The sequence below is a fragment of the Lissotriton helveticus genome, chromosome 5_1 (assembly GCF_964261635.1).
Source record: "Lissotriton helveticus chromosome 5_1, aLisHel1.1, whole genome shotgun sequence".
NCBI classification, from domain to species: domain Eukaryota; kingdom Metazoa; phylum Chordata; class Amphibia; order Caudata; family Salamandridae; genus Lissotriton; species Lissotriton helveticus.
The window spans coordinates 98,857,827-98,873,641 of NC_136065.1; the positions used below are offsets into that span (position 1 = coordinate 98,857,827).

Genomic DNA, 15,815 nt, shown 5'->3' on the forward strand with positions numbered 1-15,815 from the left:
CACTTTGGTGCTACGAAAATCTGAGGGCCTGAGCCTCTGAGGAGAAGGTTCTGGAGGGGTGCTTGTGCCTGATTGGCTGCAGTTTGGACCAACATAATGACCTGGATAGGTTATGAGAGTACTTTTTTCTTCTATGTATTCCTATGTGTTAGTGCTAACCTTGCTACTTATAAATGTTTACGGTTTTAGAATGTATATATTTATGTTTTGTATACATTTATTGTTAGCTGTTGCTAATTTATTTACCGTGGGACTCCCACTTCGACGACGGGGAATATTCAAGCATGTGAATCTATGAAAGACCCCAATACTGGAGAACCACCATTTACAGGTAAGTAACAAATGTTCTTCTGCTGGGTTTCTTACCCTAACCCAAACACAAAAATCGTAGTAGGATGTTTGTCCTATTCGGACTGGTGTTAGCCAAGCGTCGGATAGCTATCTCATGACTAAGTCGCAAACCACCTCAAAAAGCGCAATGGGTGTGGGATGTGAGGGAGTGGGTGACAGTAGAGGTGATCCGGATGAAACAGGTTAGGCATAATGAAAAGCTGGAAGATGACCGGAGGGCGTGGAGTGTGATGATAGATGATCCTAGTAAAGATGGGGGAGGAGGAGCCACAGGAGGGGGCCACTGGAATTGTAGGATCGGGTAATGAGCTGGGAGATCACTGAGAGATAATGAAGGACATACATATTTGATGTGTTGAATAATGCAGTGAAGTGTATAACGGGCAGACACCCTGTGTTCTATTACTGAGAGTATACCAGACAGGGGGTGGGGAGGGATTTCATTGTGGGTTGGGGGGGTTGCAGTTATTCGTTACAGAAATATATTTGGCTTTGATGTAAAGCTGGATCAGGCACTTCAGTTTTATGGACAGGAGATTGATGTCGAGTGGCCCATGTCGTTAGTGCTATGGTGTTCGTTATGGAACTGATACAAGACTGTGAATGTAATGAATCCAGATAGGTTTGAGAACCTGAATGTACGGCGTCATCTGCTGTGTAACCCCGAGAACATACGAATGCCTTGCCACAAGTGTCTTAAATGTTAATAAAGATATACAACTTTAAAAAAAAAAAAGGCAGGCCTGACCAGTAGCAAGCAAGGATTTTTAAAGGACACTGAAACAAACGAATCAAACGCAAGAGGGATGGCTTTAAGACCACTAGAGAAGTATAATTAATTATGTAAGAGGTCATACGCTTAAGCTCAACCTAAAAAGGAAGATTTAGGCTTGGCACAAGGTTTAAAACACAGTGGCAGGCCTGAGACATGTTTTAAAAGGCTACTTTAGTGAGTGGCATAACAAGTGCTGGTGCCTACTAGTAGCATTTAATTTACAGGCCCTGGGTAGAGGTAGTTCCATTTACTGGGGGCTTACAAGTTAATTAAATGTACCAATCCGGTGTAAACAAATGTTGCAATATTTTCGAGGGCGAATCAGTGGGAGCTGGGGGGCTGTGACTGCACATTCCACGCAAATGAAAGTCAAATAGATTTTTTACCTGTTAAAGATAATCAGATGGATGCATTTTAGGTGTAGCATAACCGCAGTGTGGGATTGGATAAAGGGCTTTGGGTGCACATCCTCCTCACAAGGGGACTTCCAGTGCACTGTGGTGGGTCTTATTTAACACATCTCACTCTACACAACTATATACACAAAGAAAGAGTCCAAACAGTCATTTTATCTGTCACTTAATAAAAATGAATGCCCATGCTGATCCTATCGATTCCCCCATAGGATAAATGTACAGATAGATCCTATAGATGCCACAGCCCGGTTCAGCCAAAGATGAAGGAAGAACCCCAAGCTGTAACAGTGCCTCGAGGTTACAGCATATAGTGACATGAATTCATCTCTCTGCAGAGGTAGTATGGTGCGCTGTGAGAAGTTGGCTGGAATATGCTGTCAACTAATTAAAGTTGGCACCTTGCACCAGTCCAAACAAACCTTATGGTGATTAGATTAAAGAGAACCTTTATAGAAAGCTATCCTAGAGGTATCTACTGAGAGCAGCCTTCAGGCTAAGTCTTGAAGGAATGTTAAGCAGCTTGTTTTAACCTTATAGTATTGTATAAATGAACGGAAACCCACACAGTAGTTATATGTATTTATTATATGTAACACTCTAGTATCCTCCACCCAAGGATAGAACGAAATTCACATAACACAGTTGCATATAATCAATCATAAGTAGCACAATACACAGTGGGCTCCAGGGGGAGACCAAACCATATACTAATTGTTGAGCCTGTAGCCACGAGGCTCCTGTTCTTATTTCTCTTTGATGCTGCAAACTCCCAACTCCCTTATGGATTAATCAGGTACCAAGGATTACTAACACTTGAGTACTCTGACTGCTCCTCAAGGGAAAGGGGAAGTGGAGAGAGAAACAGACAAACAAAACACTGGTCTTGCAAATCCAATGATGCTTCTCTTAAGTGTGCCGGGCCTTATGGCGTCTTACTGGTTCTACACAAAATGCAAGAAGTAAGATCACTTACTTACTGAACATTCAACTAAGCATGTAATACTTTTAGTTGACCTTTGATAACATACCTACAGTTTTCTGGCCCTAGCTGACACTTGCACAATCATCAAACTCTTTGTGACTTGTGAATGCCTTGATATAAAATATAGACCATGAATTGTGATAATGTCAATTGAAACTATTGGTTATTTAACTAGCAACTGGTTAATATGGCTAGTTTCTCTAATTTAGGTAACACATGCTAAACTCCACATACCTGATGATTGCAGTCAAATTGAAGATAAAAGGGATTCTGATCTGTAAAATGAAAATAAGAAACAAACTACCCAAAAACTTGAGCAGCAAGCTTTACATGTGTTTCCTTATATTGAATAAGTTTGTACCGATCTCAAAAAATCCTATTAAGCACTTACTACAATGCTTCTAATTTTCAGTACAATCAAAACAATGATTCACAACTTTTTAAGCAACAATTTTACAGTCTTGGTTGTATCAATGGTTGTTTCTTGTTCAAGTCACAAGAAGTTAATGTTTCAATTTGTTTTTACCAATGCTTGACTTTGAATAATTCGGTATTGTGATGCATGTAGAGACAAAGGAAGGCTTCTTTTAGCTGTAGGGAGGAAGGAAATAAACAGAATAGTCTCTATTGGAAAAAGGTTCTTTGCTACAGGAAGGACGGAGTTAACAATGTCTTACTGCCTGATCCACCGGTGATGACGCTCCGTGTGAAGGAAGCTGATGAAAACCCAGCGATGATTGGATTGGACGTAATGAAGGCTGCAAATCGGAATCCCAAAAATCAGGTAAGCCAAGGGAATCGAGGCTACCCCGTAAAGAATACTCGCGATGGTCTTCACTGTGTTTGGAGCCTCCGCAGGAAACAGCTGAGAAGGGAGGGGTTCGGGAACTCGGAGATGACAGCTGCACTCGCGGTAAGGCTCAGATGAAGCGAAGCGCCACCGCATGTCTTGAGGAGCCTTTTATAGCTGAGTCTGCCAGATTACTCATGGCCCGCACGTGAAAGCCGAAAGCCGGTAAACACGTGCGGGAAGTTAACAACGTGCAAACAATCAAGAACAAGAGCCGGCAATGATAAATAAGCATTGGCCAAGACAAGAGGGTTGCAGGGATTTGTATCATGCGCCAAAAGACTAAAAACAAGGACCTAGTATTCTGACATAATATTACATATAGAGAACAATTAGTTAAAACAGTATGTACTCAAATAAGCACAATAACTAACCAGGTGTGATCTACCTATAAAGTAGTGACTGCATGATTTCCCTTAACAGTTCTCCCCCCCCCCAAAGGCCGCCGAACAGGCCGAGGTTTGTCTGGATTGAGGGCATGAAACCTTCTAACCAACTGAGGGGCATGAACATTTACCTCTGGTTCCCAAGATCTTTCACATGAATCGTAACCCTTCCAGTCAACTAGATAAAAGTCTTCCCTGGAAGCGTTTGGCGTCAATTTTATTCACCTCGTATTCAATGTGATCCCCTACAATTACTGGTGGAGGAGGATTATCAGGTCTGGTGGATGGGTCGAATGGTTTTAGGAGGGATACATGGAAAACTGGATAGATGGAATAAGTTTCTGGGAGACTTGGTTTCATGGACACTGGATTTAAGACTTTTTCAATGGGAAAAGGTCCAATGAATCGTGGTTTTAGTTTTTTAGATCCTTCTATTTGGATGTTTTTAGTGGATAACCACACCAAGTCTTCTGGTTTATAAGACTGACTTGGCAGTCTGTGTTTACCGGCCCTTTCCTTCATCTTGATTTTGTTTTTAGCTAAGGCCTTTTTGACGTGTTCCTGAAAAACCTGTAGTTTAGCTACTCTTTCTGTGACTGCTGGCATACTCTGTTCTTGTGGAAGGAAAGTTTCTGGTAATGAATGTTGGTGTTGCCCAGTCATAAAATAAAACGGTGAACAGCCTAAAGCCAAGTGGATTGTGTTATTATATGAAAACTCGACTAAGGGCAGTGTTTCATCCCAGTTTGAAGACATAGTGCTTGTTAGACAGCGTAGACTTTGTTCTACAATCTGGTTTACCCTTTCGGTTTGGCCATCAGTTTGAGGATGGAAGGCAGAGGATAAACCTAGTTCAATTCCCAATTGATTGCTGAATTGTTTCCAAAATGTGGACACAAATTGTGGGCCCCTATCTGCGATAATTTTGCTGGGCACTCCATGCAGTTTCACTATGTGTTGCAAAAATATGTTGCTAAATGTTTCTGCTGATGGTATTTTAGTTAGGGGAATGAAATGTTCCATTTTGGACAGTAAATCCACTACCACCAAAATTGTAGTAAAACCATTAGATTTGGGTAGGTCGGTGATAAAATCTAAACTAATTGTGTGCCATGGATGTGGGGGAATGGTCATTGGTTGTAAATAACCTCTAGGGGCGGTATGCACTGATTTCGGACGTGCGCAAACAGGACACGTGTTGATTTATTGTTGTATGTCAGAAAACATATTAGTCCCCCAAAAGTGTTGTTGACATAACTCTAGGGTTTTATTAATCCCTGGGTGTGCTGCTGTACCTAAATCGTGATTCCATTTCATGATTTGTTGGCGTAATTCATCATTTGGAATAAACCATTTCTGTTTGTGAAAGAATAACCTTTCAACTATTGTGTTGTTTCTGAGACAACCAGTGTTCTTGGTTCAAAGCTTTCAACTGTTTTCTTACTAAATCAAAAAATGTTTCGGATGTAGTTTCTGCGCAAACTTTTTCTGCAGGGATTATGGTTTTTGACTCTCTTTCTGGATTTTCTTGCTTTTCACATACTAACTGATAGAGGGTGTCAGAGAGTAATTGTTTGACCCCAGGGCGATATGTGATTATGAAATCAAACTCACTGAAAAATTGCAGCCAACGCATCTGCCTTGGAGTGAAGGCTTTCACTGTGGAGTAAAACTGCAAATTCTTGTGATCCGAAAAAATTATATCAGTGTGTTTAGCTCCCAGGAGATGATGTCTCCATTCTTGGAAAACTGCTTTAATGGCTAGTAACTCTCGTTCTGCGATTGTGTAATTCTGCTCTGCAGGTAACAGTTTTTTTGAAAAAAAGGCTATGGGATGTAAGTGCCCAGTTCTGTTATCCTTCTGCATCAAAACTCCTCCTATTGCCGTTTGTGAGGCGTCTGCTTCTACAAAAAAAGGTCTATCCGGATCTCGATGGGTTAGTATAGGTGCTGAAGTAAAGGCTTTTTTTAAGGTTAAAAAGGCTTGTTCAGCTTCAAGTGTCCAGAAGATTTTTTTTTTCTTTGGTAGTAATGTGGTGATAGGTACTACGATTTCAGAAAATTTGGCTATAAAGCGTCTGTAGAAGTTTGCAAAGCCTAGGATACGCTGTACGTCCTTGACTGATGTAGGAGAAGACCATTTTAAAATTGCTTCTATCTTTTTGGGGTCCATTGTGATACATTCTGGAGATAACCAATATCCCAGGAATTCTACTCTGGATGTATTAAACACACACTTTTCTAATTTTACAAATAGATCATTGTCCCTGAGTTTTTGTAGGACTATTCGAACATGTTTAGTGTGCTCCTCCAGGTTCTTTGAATAGATCAGAATGTCATCTATATATACAATGACACAGATATCCAAAAGGTCATGTAACACCTAGTTTATGAAATACTGAAACGCTGCAGGAGTGTTGCACAGACCAAAGGGCATCACTGTATATTCGAACAGGCCAAATTTAGTGCGGAAGGCAGTCTTCCATTCGTCGCCCTCTTTTACGCGAATTAGATGGTAGGCTCTGCCTAAGTCCAGTTTTGTGTATATACTGGAGCCTTTTACTTGATTAAGAAGGATGGGAATCGAGGGTAAAGGGTACCTGTTCTTAATGGTCGCCTTATTAAACGCGCGATAGTCAATACAAGCGCGCAAATCTCCTGTCTTCGCTACAAAAAAAAGAGGCGAGGACACTGGCGAAGTGGAATATCGGATGAAACCTAGGTCTAACAACTAGTCAAGATAGGTTCGTAGATATTGGTTTTCAGGCTCAGTCAAAACGTAAATTCTACTGCATGGTAGTTTCGCTCCCGGGACGAGGTCTATTCTACAATCGTAGATTCTATGGGGCGGCAACTTAGTTGCTTTGACTGGATCAAACACGTCAGCATAATCCTGATACTCACTTGGGAGTTCAGGATGGTCACTGGTTGCCGCACAACAAAGGGGCATAATTGGATCTCTAGTGTCTTGATAACCATGTAATCTACAGTGAGCTGAGTCTAGTGTCACCGTTCTTTTAACCCAGTCTTTGTTCGGATTATGAAGTTCCAGCCAAGGAATTCCAAGGATAACCCCAAAAGTTGGTGTATCAATTAAGTCAAAAACAGTATATTCAGAATGACCATTGTCAGCAACTAGTAACAACGGTGTTGTGTTGAATCGGATCAAACCAGAAGATAGAGCTGTACCATCAACAGCTCTAACTGGTTCTGGTTCTCTTTTGTATTCGAGTCAGCTGAAGTTTCTTAGCTAATTCTAGATCAAAGAAATTGCCTGTGGCTCCAGAATCAATAAGCACAGGTATACTATGTCTCTGCTGGGTGGATAAAATCAGGATTAACCTTACCGTGAAGTGTTTGGGAACATGATTCATTACGCTGGTTGCATATCGTGAGACCTTATCTACAGACTTTCCCAAGGAATTGATCTCTACATTCCCTGAGATAACAGGTTTTCCGACTCCGTTGAATTGGTCGTACAAACTGATACGTTCTTTTTGACTGGTCTTATAGGACAGTTTTGGGCAAAATGTCCAGCTTTCCCACAGTACAAACAAAAGTTCCCTTTTCGTCGTCTTTCTTTTTCGTCATGAGATAAAGGTCCTTTGATTCCCCCAATTTGCATAGGTTCAACTGTGGAGGTTTTAGTTTCAGGTTCTTTTTGTTCTGTTTTGAAATGGAGATTCCTAATATCATTTCTTGGTCTTTCTCCCTTGCGTTCTCCTAACCTATGATCTAATTTTACCACAAATCCTTAGAAATCAGCGAAATTGTTGGGTAATTCAACAATGTGAGCCAACGAATCCTTAATTTCATCTCTCAGCCCCCGATAAAAAAAGAGATTCTTTTTTCAGCTGGCCAATGTGTTTCTGCAAGCAATCTATTGAAAGTTGTGATATATGTGACTAGATCTTTGGATCCCTGCCGTAAATTTAACAGTTCGTTATCGGAGGCTTGAAGAAAAACATGTTTGGCGAAAAGGTTAGACATGGCTATTTTAAAGTCATTCAGATTATGCAAAAGGGGGCCATCTTAGTCAACTAATGGCATGGCCCAATCAGCTGCTACTCCTCCTAGATACAAAATATTAAAAGACACCTTAGCTGTATCGTTGGTAAAAATCTGTGGTTTGCATAAAAAATGTAAATGACATTGGCTCATGAAAGTTGAAAACCGATTAGTATCTCCCGTAAACCTCTCTGGGGTTGCCAAGGGGACTGGGGTAGGTGTAACCACAGTGACCTGCACAGGATGCTCTGCAGGAGCACCTACAGAAGTCTGAGTGCGGAAAGCTGAAGTGCCAAACTTAGGGGCTGACAAAATAGGGCGTTCAAACTCCGAGGATTCTCTCCAGGTAGTAAAACCTGTTTTGGTTCTGTCTAGTTCTTGACGCAATGACTGGTTTTCAGACCATAACTCCAGCATTTCTTTATTCAATTTTTGTACCAGTTGGGTTAATTGGTTGACAGCCATTCTTAAAATTCTTCTTAGTTTGCAGAATCAAAAAGAAACAACACTTTTGTTTAAGCTTCGCTTTCTGTTTAGCCTCTAACCACGAGGCTGCTGTTCTTGTTTCTCTTTGATGCTGCAAACTCCCAACTCCCTTATGGATTAATCAGGTACCAAGGATTACTAACACTTGAGTACTCTGACTGCTCCTCAAGGGAAAGGGGAAGTGGAGAGAAAGAAACAGACAAACAAAACACTGGTCTTCCAGATCCAATGATGCTTCTCTTAAGTGTGCCGGGCCTTCTGGCGTCTTAATGGTTCTACACAAAATGCAAGAAGTAAGATCACTTACTCACTGAACATTCAACTAAGCATTTAATACTTTTAGTTGACCTATGATAACATACCTACAGTTTTCTGGCCCTAGCTGACACTTGCACAATCATCAAACTCTTCGTGACTTGTGAATGCCTTGAAATAAAATATAGACCATGAATTGTGATAATGTCATTTGAAACTATTGGTTATTTAACTAGCAACTGGTTAATATGGTTAATTTCTCTAATTTAGGTAACACATGCTAAACTCCACATACCTGATGATTGCAGTCAAATTGAAGATAAGAGATTCTGATCTGTAAAATGAAAATAAGAAACCAACAAACTACCCAAAAACTTGAGCAGCAAGCTTTACATGTGTTTGCTTATATTGAATAAGTTTGTACCGATCTCAAAAAATCCTATTAAGCACTTACTACAATGCTTCTAATTTTCAGTACAATCAAAACAAGGATTCACAACTTTTTATGCAACAATTTTACAGTCTTGGTTGTATCAATGGTTGCTTCTTGTTCAAGTCACAAGAAGTTAATGGTTCGATTTGTTTTTACCAATGCTTGTCTTTGTCTCTACATGTATCACAATACCGAATGATTCAAAGGAAGGCTTCTTTTAGCTGTAGGGAGGAAGGAAATAAACAAAATAGTCTCTATTGGAAAAAGGTTCTTTGCTACAGGAAGGACGGAGTTAACAATGTCTTACTGCCTGATCCACTGGTGATGACGCTCCGTGTGAAGGAAGCTGATGAAAACCCAGCGATGATTGGATTGGACGTGATGAAGGCTGCAAATCGGAATGCCAAAAATCAGGTAAGCCAAGGGAATCGAGGCTACCCCGTAAAAGGATACTCACGATGGTCTTCACTGTGTTCCGAGCCTCTGCAGGAAACAGCTGAGAAGGGAGCGGTTCGGGAACTCGGAGATGACCGCTGCACTCGCGGTGACGCTCAGATGAAGCGAAGCGCCACCGTCTTGAGGAGCCTTATAGCTGAGCCTGCCAGATTACTCATGACCCGCACGTGAAAACCGAAAGCCGGTAAACACGTGCGGGAAGTTAACAACGTGCAAACAGTCAAGAACAAGAGCCGGCAATGATAAATAAGCATTGGCCAAGACAAGAGGGTTGCAGGGATTTGTATCATGCGCCAAAAGACTAAAAACAAGGACCTAGTATTCTGACATAATATTACTTATCGAGAACAATTAGTTAAAACAGTATGTACTCAAATAAGCACTATAACAAGGTGTGATCTACCTATAATGTAGTGACTGCATGATTCCCCTTAACACTAATAAAGTGGTATAACTACCACGACTTCGGGCCAGACCTGGTCTGGAAGGTGTAGAATTGCTAGGACCCCAAGGTACCACCCAATGTGAGTAGATAGGGACCACATGGTGGACAGGTGCAGTCTGGGAACACTACCTCGTGCTCCGTACAATTTAATGGGAAAGTCGCGGTTGGAAATCTAAAGAAAAGGGACCCTTCCCAGCATATTACGAAGAGCCCCAGTAAACTTCGAAGGTTGGAAAGCCACCCCACCCGTGGATTTACACTCTGAGTTACCTATCCCAGAGGAGCCGGGTGCATAGGCACGAAGTGGTGTCCGAAACCTGCGTCATTTCCAATGGACGTCGACAAAGAAATGCTGCTGCTGGAAGTATGAAGAATCTCCAGTGGAATCCAAACGTGGATTCTAGGTGAGAAGGACCTGAAAGCAGGGAGGACAGAGTATGGGTCACTTTGGAGTGACTAGGGGCTCGGATGGGTGCTTCAGGTGTGTTGATGGTGGTCTTGACTCTTCAGCTGCGGTGCTCAGGAGACGTCTTGGATGACCAGGAGCCGTAGGCGTGCTGTCCCACGAAGGATGCCGAGTGCTGAGGGGTCGGTGTCCGGCGGGAGCACCAACAAGCCTTGGCAGCTGCAACCAACGGGGAAGGTCAAGATCTGTGTCTGTTCGGTCCAGCAAGGACCAGGAGACTCGCCACAGCAACGGTAGTCAGGGCAGGCCTGGAGATACCAGGGGAACCCAAGAAAAGGAAAGATGACCCTCAAGTGGACCCGCAGGATGGAGTCAGGGCAGGCCTGGAGATACCAGGGGAACCCAAGAAAAGGAAAGATGACCCTCAAGTGGGCCCGCAGGATGGAGGCACAGGAGTCGCGAGGGGACCTCAGGCATTTTCTCAGGATACCAGCTTGCAGGGTACAGAGTGCGAAGATGCCGGAGTCCTTCTCAGGAAACGTGCGCTGGGGTCAGGACTACAGATAGCCCAATGCACAGAATTGTTGCACACAATGGGTATGTGCTGTCGCAAATATACGGAGTGCACATAGGTAGGGGTACTAGCCTCCAACTTGGTATGAGGGTAGATAAACTTCGGAGACCTTCAGGCACCCACCTCCTGTGTTGCTGGGATCGTCGGAGTGTGTAGGAGCTCGGGATCAGCGGACCGGTCAATTGTTAAGGTACCTGTTTTGCAGGGGAGTGACTCCTCCACTCCAAGGGAGATGCTTAGTTTGTCTTGAGGTGTCATCAGGGTCCTGCACGGAGCCTGTACGGATCTTGGACACTGGAGCAGCTTCAGATGGCAAGGGAGACGACGTCGAGCCCAAGGGTGGTCCAGCGAGTCCAGATGATCAAGCGTAGTAGTTTCCTCTTGTAGAATATTGTCCACGTAAAATCGTCCTGTAGCCAGGTAACCAATTTTATACCCACGGGAGAGGGTTGGACAGATTCTTGGGACCCTCCTAGGGGAGGAGGGAGGCTACTCCCATGTTCTTTGTCCAGTTTTGCACCAGAGCAGAAGCAAATGGCTTCCAGGACTGGTTTGAAGTGAGCAATGCGCAAGGACATCAAATGTGGCCTACGTGGAGACTTTCTGGCACTGAGGCAATGCACCCAACCAGCCCCAATAAACTAAATCCTGCCTGGGAGGGGGTAACACCTCCCTGTGACAGGATGCCTATTGTACTGCCTTCCCCTGCTCGAGCTTGGCTCAGCAGCAGGAGGGCAGAATAATGTTTGTGGCTGGCAGCATCCATTTTGTGCTGTAAGGCTCGAGAAAGTTGGTACCAGTAGACTCTGGTACCCCCCAGAACCTTGGTTCTGAGGGGAGGAATCATACCTCCACACCAGTTACTGGTGTGAAGGTATGATTCCAAGGTGTTTGACACCAAACATGACATACTTCTTGCAGTCGTTTTCGAGATGGCATTTACCTCAAGGTTATAATGTACTTCTACCTATATGTGTGGCAGTATCACGTACAACCTGGGAGAATGGTGTCCGAAGGCTGCAGAGGGGCCCTACTCATGCAGTGGCACCCTCTCACTTAAAAGCCAGCACCCTGCCTTCAGGATTGTTAAGGCCTGCTATAGGGGTGACTAAAACGTTAAAGCTTTTATGTGTAGTGATTGCTTGATGTATAGATGTAGTGAACCTATATTTAAAGTAAGAGGTGCAAGCACCAGCTTACAGAGGCTGCTATAGCAGACCTGAGGTTCCATTTTGCATGGCCTCTCATGGGTGGCATAATACAAGCCGCAGCCCATGGGAGGCCTCTGGGGTACCTATGCCTTGGGTACATGTATACCATATACTAGGGACTGACCAGAGTAGCCCAGTATCCAATCTGGAGTGTACCAAAGTATATACCCCAACCAATTTAGGGAGAAAGCAGATATACTGGGGTCCTGATTAGCAGGATCCCAGTCAGACTAGTCAAAACAAGCAAAACACTAGGAAAAAAGTGGAGGTAACCATGCAGTCAGATCCTACCTTCCTACATGCGCTAATCCCATTAAAAGTTCTTGATCAGGGAAGACGGGGTTTACAGTGGCAAGAGCGTGTGTGTTTATTGGTCCATGGTTCTAGATTACCAATGAAGGGGATTAAAGTTATAGGTATTGCGTGCTAATTCCACCAAGGTTCTAGAATGGTGATGATGATTACAGTGTTAGCGGCTCGGTCCAAATCCCACTAAGATTTTAGAGCAGCGATGATGATTACAGTGAAAGCGTTGTGTGCTAATCCCACCAAGATTCTAGAGCAGTGATGACTGTGGTTACAGTGTTAGTGGTTGTGTGCTAATTCCTTCAAGGTTCTAGAGCAGTTAGGACTGTGATTACAGTGTCAGGTATTGTGTGCCTGTCTGCCTCCGTAATGAGAGTATGTGGGCAGAGATCGCCTATTGAACTTCAGCTTTTGAGCATTCATCATTGCTGTTAATAAAATAGATATTTTCCACTTTGATGGTGAGCAGTGCAACAACCCGGGAAGGATGAAAGGATGTGTTTGCATTATGGAATTCACAGCTGTGTCCTACTGGTCAGACAGATGCCAGCAGTGAGCACCTACCTCACTGAGCCCTCTTGTAAAGAGGGGTTTGTGTTCTACAGTTCTAGAGCAGTGATGATGGAGTTTACAGTAACAGAGGTTGTTTGCTAATCCTTCCAAGGTGGGAGAGGAATGGTTTACATTTTCTTTGTCCTCATATCACCATCCAGCTAAGTAAGCTGTGAGCCAAGACGCCTTCACCCGGAGTGTCCAGCGAATGGGTCTATTGAATATTTCTTATAGTTCTGCCCTTTTGTAGCCTGGAGAACCACCCATTTCTTAGCAAGATAGAGGTGTGATCATAGGACGTTATGATTTTCTTTTTCTTTGCCATATCACAGAGGGACGCTATCTTTTATCAACTGATGCCGACTTGCAGTCCAAGTCCAGTCTACTGACATCTCTTACAGATCTGAGCCATTCTGATACCTTAGGCGGTTTGGGATGAATCCATTTCTTACAGATTTTGTTTCTTGCTAGCGATATCAGAAAAATTATCAGCGAGGCCTGATCCGAGTTTAACTCATCCCAGTAAGGGCACAAGTCCATCCCAAATAGGAACAGGCAGGGGCTTACCTTAATTTCCCAGCCAAAATTTTTCAAAACACCTGATTTACATACCCCCAGAAGAAGCTACCGAAACATCTTGGTTGTAGAGGAATGGTGACAAGGTTTTCACCATCAGGGATTGGGTGTGGCATTGTTGTGGGTGAACGCGGACCTCAGTTAAGGAAGTATTTATTAAGTATATACACGAGACTCGACCAGGAGCAGATATAACCTTGTAGTCATCCCCTCTCACTGAGCTAACCTCCGCTCCTAGAAGACCCACACAAGGCACTCCATAGCATCACATGAAGTACGCTGTCCTCACTGAGATATTTGCCTTAGAACAGCCACATCCTGGCATGAGATATTAAAGTCACTTTTGGATATCGTTAGAGCTTTGACTGTTGTGTATGAACAGTAACTCACACTGAGCACTAGACGGCAGACGCTGCTCTTGATACTGAATCTTATTTCAAATACGTGTCTTTTGTTATGTTCATCCTCTATTCCTGTAGCTGTCATTGCTCTTTAATACAAAGATGATGTGTGTGTTATTACAGGTGTAATAATGTGAAGATTCAGAGCCCAGAGGTGGTGGTGCAGAGTTATAAAGGTAACTATCATTGTGATGATTAGCTCTGTATGTTACTGTTAATTAAAATGGTATAGTATGGTATGCTGTGCTATGGTATGGTATGGTGTGGTGTGCTATGGTATGGTATGGTGTGGTGTGGAATGCTATGGTATGGAAAGTTATGTTGGTATGGGATGGAAAGGATTGGGTATTGTGGAATGGAATTTTATGGTATGGAGAGTTATGATGGGATTGGATGGTGTGTACTGTGGGGTGGGATCATGGTGTCATATATGGTGTCGTATGATTTTGGTATGGTATTTTTTGGTTATTAACAGTAATGTGCACTCACGTCAGGTTACAGTTACTTGATTTGTGTCTGTAAACTTTTTTTTCTCCAGATTTTTCTAGATTTCTACTTCTCTCCATTCTGTATATGTGCTGCAGCATAACAAAGTTTAACTTCCATTTGTCATTTTCCTGCTACAATTTCTGTCATTTCTGCCAAAGTAGAATCTGTCTCCGGTAATATCTGGTAGTGTGGAACCCCATGCTGTAATACTGCATGTATTTATGCTTGATGTGGCTATACAGCACGTGGCTATGCTGCACATGGTTATGTTGCACATAGCTATAATGCATGCGATAATACTGTATGTGGTAATATTGTCACTTGGAATACCTGTTGGGCAGAAACTTTAATTTTTAGTCCAATAGGTGTTGACACAAAACTGCCATTAGGAATCTTTGGACTGTGACTCCTGACAGGGGGATGGAGTTCAGTTAGATATTCTGGCTCAGCCCCTGTAGTGTTTCTACAAGATGCCTGGGTCTCAAATAAGTCTGTAAATAATCAGACACCCACATTTTAATCTTGCTTTGTTCCCCCTGTACCTTTCTAACTCACAAATGTGCAGTGCTTTCTTTCTCTAAATACTGGGATTTTTAAATAAATGCATTGGGAAAAGTGAAAACCCTCCCACACAACACTGTAGTCTTGACTTCACTAGAGCTCAGCTCGGGCCTAGGACTGGCCTCTGCTAGAAGTTAATCAGTTTAAAATGATCCTCTCTCTAGCGGCACTGACCTGAGGTAGATATATTTATTCCCTCTCAGACATTCCTAAGACTAGACAGGGGCCCTGGGAACATGGACCTGAGATTGGACATCCCAAGCGATGGACCTCATCTTTCCGGCCTTTACAGCCCAACCAAATGTGTCTTGTCCACACCACTTCTAATCAGAATCTTAACTGCAACCCCCAAATCCTGGTTGAGGTCTTGTAAGGATATGGAGGTGGCCTCTGCAGACAGTGCCTTTTGGATTTAGCTGTCTAAAAAGTCTGTGGGAATCTTAGACACTGGGTCCAACAACAAGATCTGCTGATTGGGATCTGTGCATGAGTTTACCTACTGTGGACTTAGACCTGGAATATTATCTGTGTCTACACTCCCTACATCTACCAAAGCCAACCAATCGAAGCATCCCTAAAGGATGGGCTCTACCTGGGTCACTAAACTAGTTCAGTATACCTTCAAATAGCTCTGTCACTTTTACCATCTGATGCCGTGTGCTGACTAGTACAGTATACATTGTAGTAGCTAATTTACTCTGTACCATCTAATGCAGTGTACTGACGAGTACTGTAGACCTTCGAGTAACTCTCACACTCCGTATCATCTAATGCCGTGTACTGACTAGTACAGTAGACTTTCAAGTAGCTCTGTTACTATGTGCCATCTAATACCGTGTACTGACTAGTACTATATACCTTGGAGTCGCTTGGTCACTCTGTACCATCTAATGCAG

General features: G+C 43.0%; 2 protein-coding genes across 2 annotated transcripts in view; one reads left to right on the forward strand and one right to left on the reverse strand.

The window, feature by feature from the left end:
* LOC144754216 (E3 ubiquitin-protein ligase TRIM39-like) overlaps positions 1 to 15,815 on the forward strand; it is a 140,728-nt gene that overhangs the window by 119,499 nt on the left and 5,414 nt on the right. Inside the window, exon 5 of the mRNA XM_078641801.1 lies at positions 13,993 to 14,045. Within this exon, the coding sequence (XP_078497927.1) occupies positions 13,993 to 14,045 (53 nt within the window). The remainder of the gene's footprint in view (positions 1 to 13,992; positions 14,046 to 15,815) is intronic.
* Positions 1 to 15,815, reverse strand: part of LOC144754217 (E3 ubiquitin-protein ligase TRIM7-like) — a 376,582-nt gene that overhangs the window by 62,077 nt on the left and 298,690 nt on the right. The window lies entirely within an intron of this gene.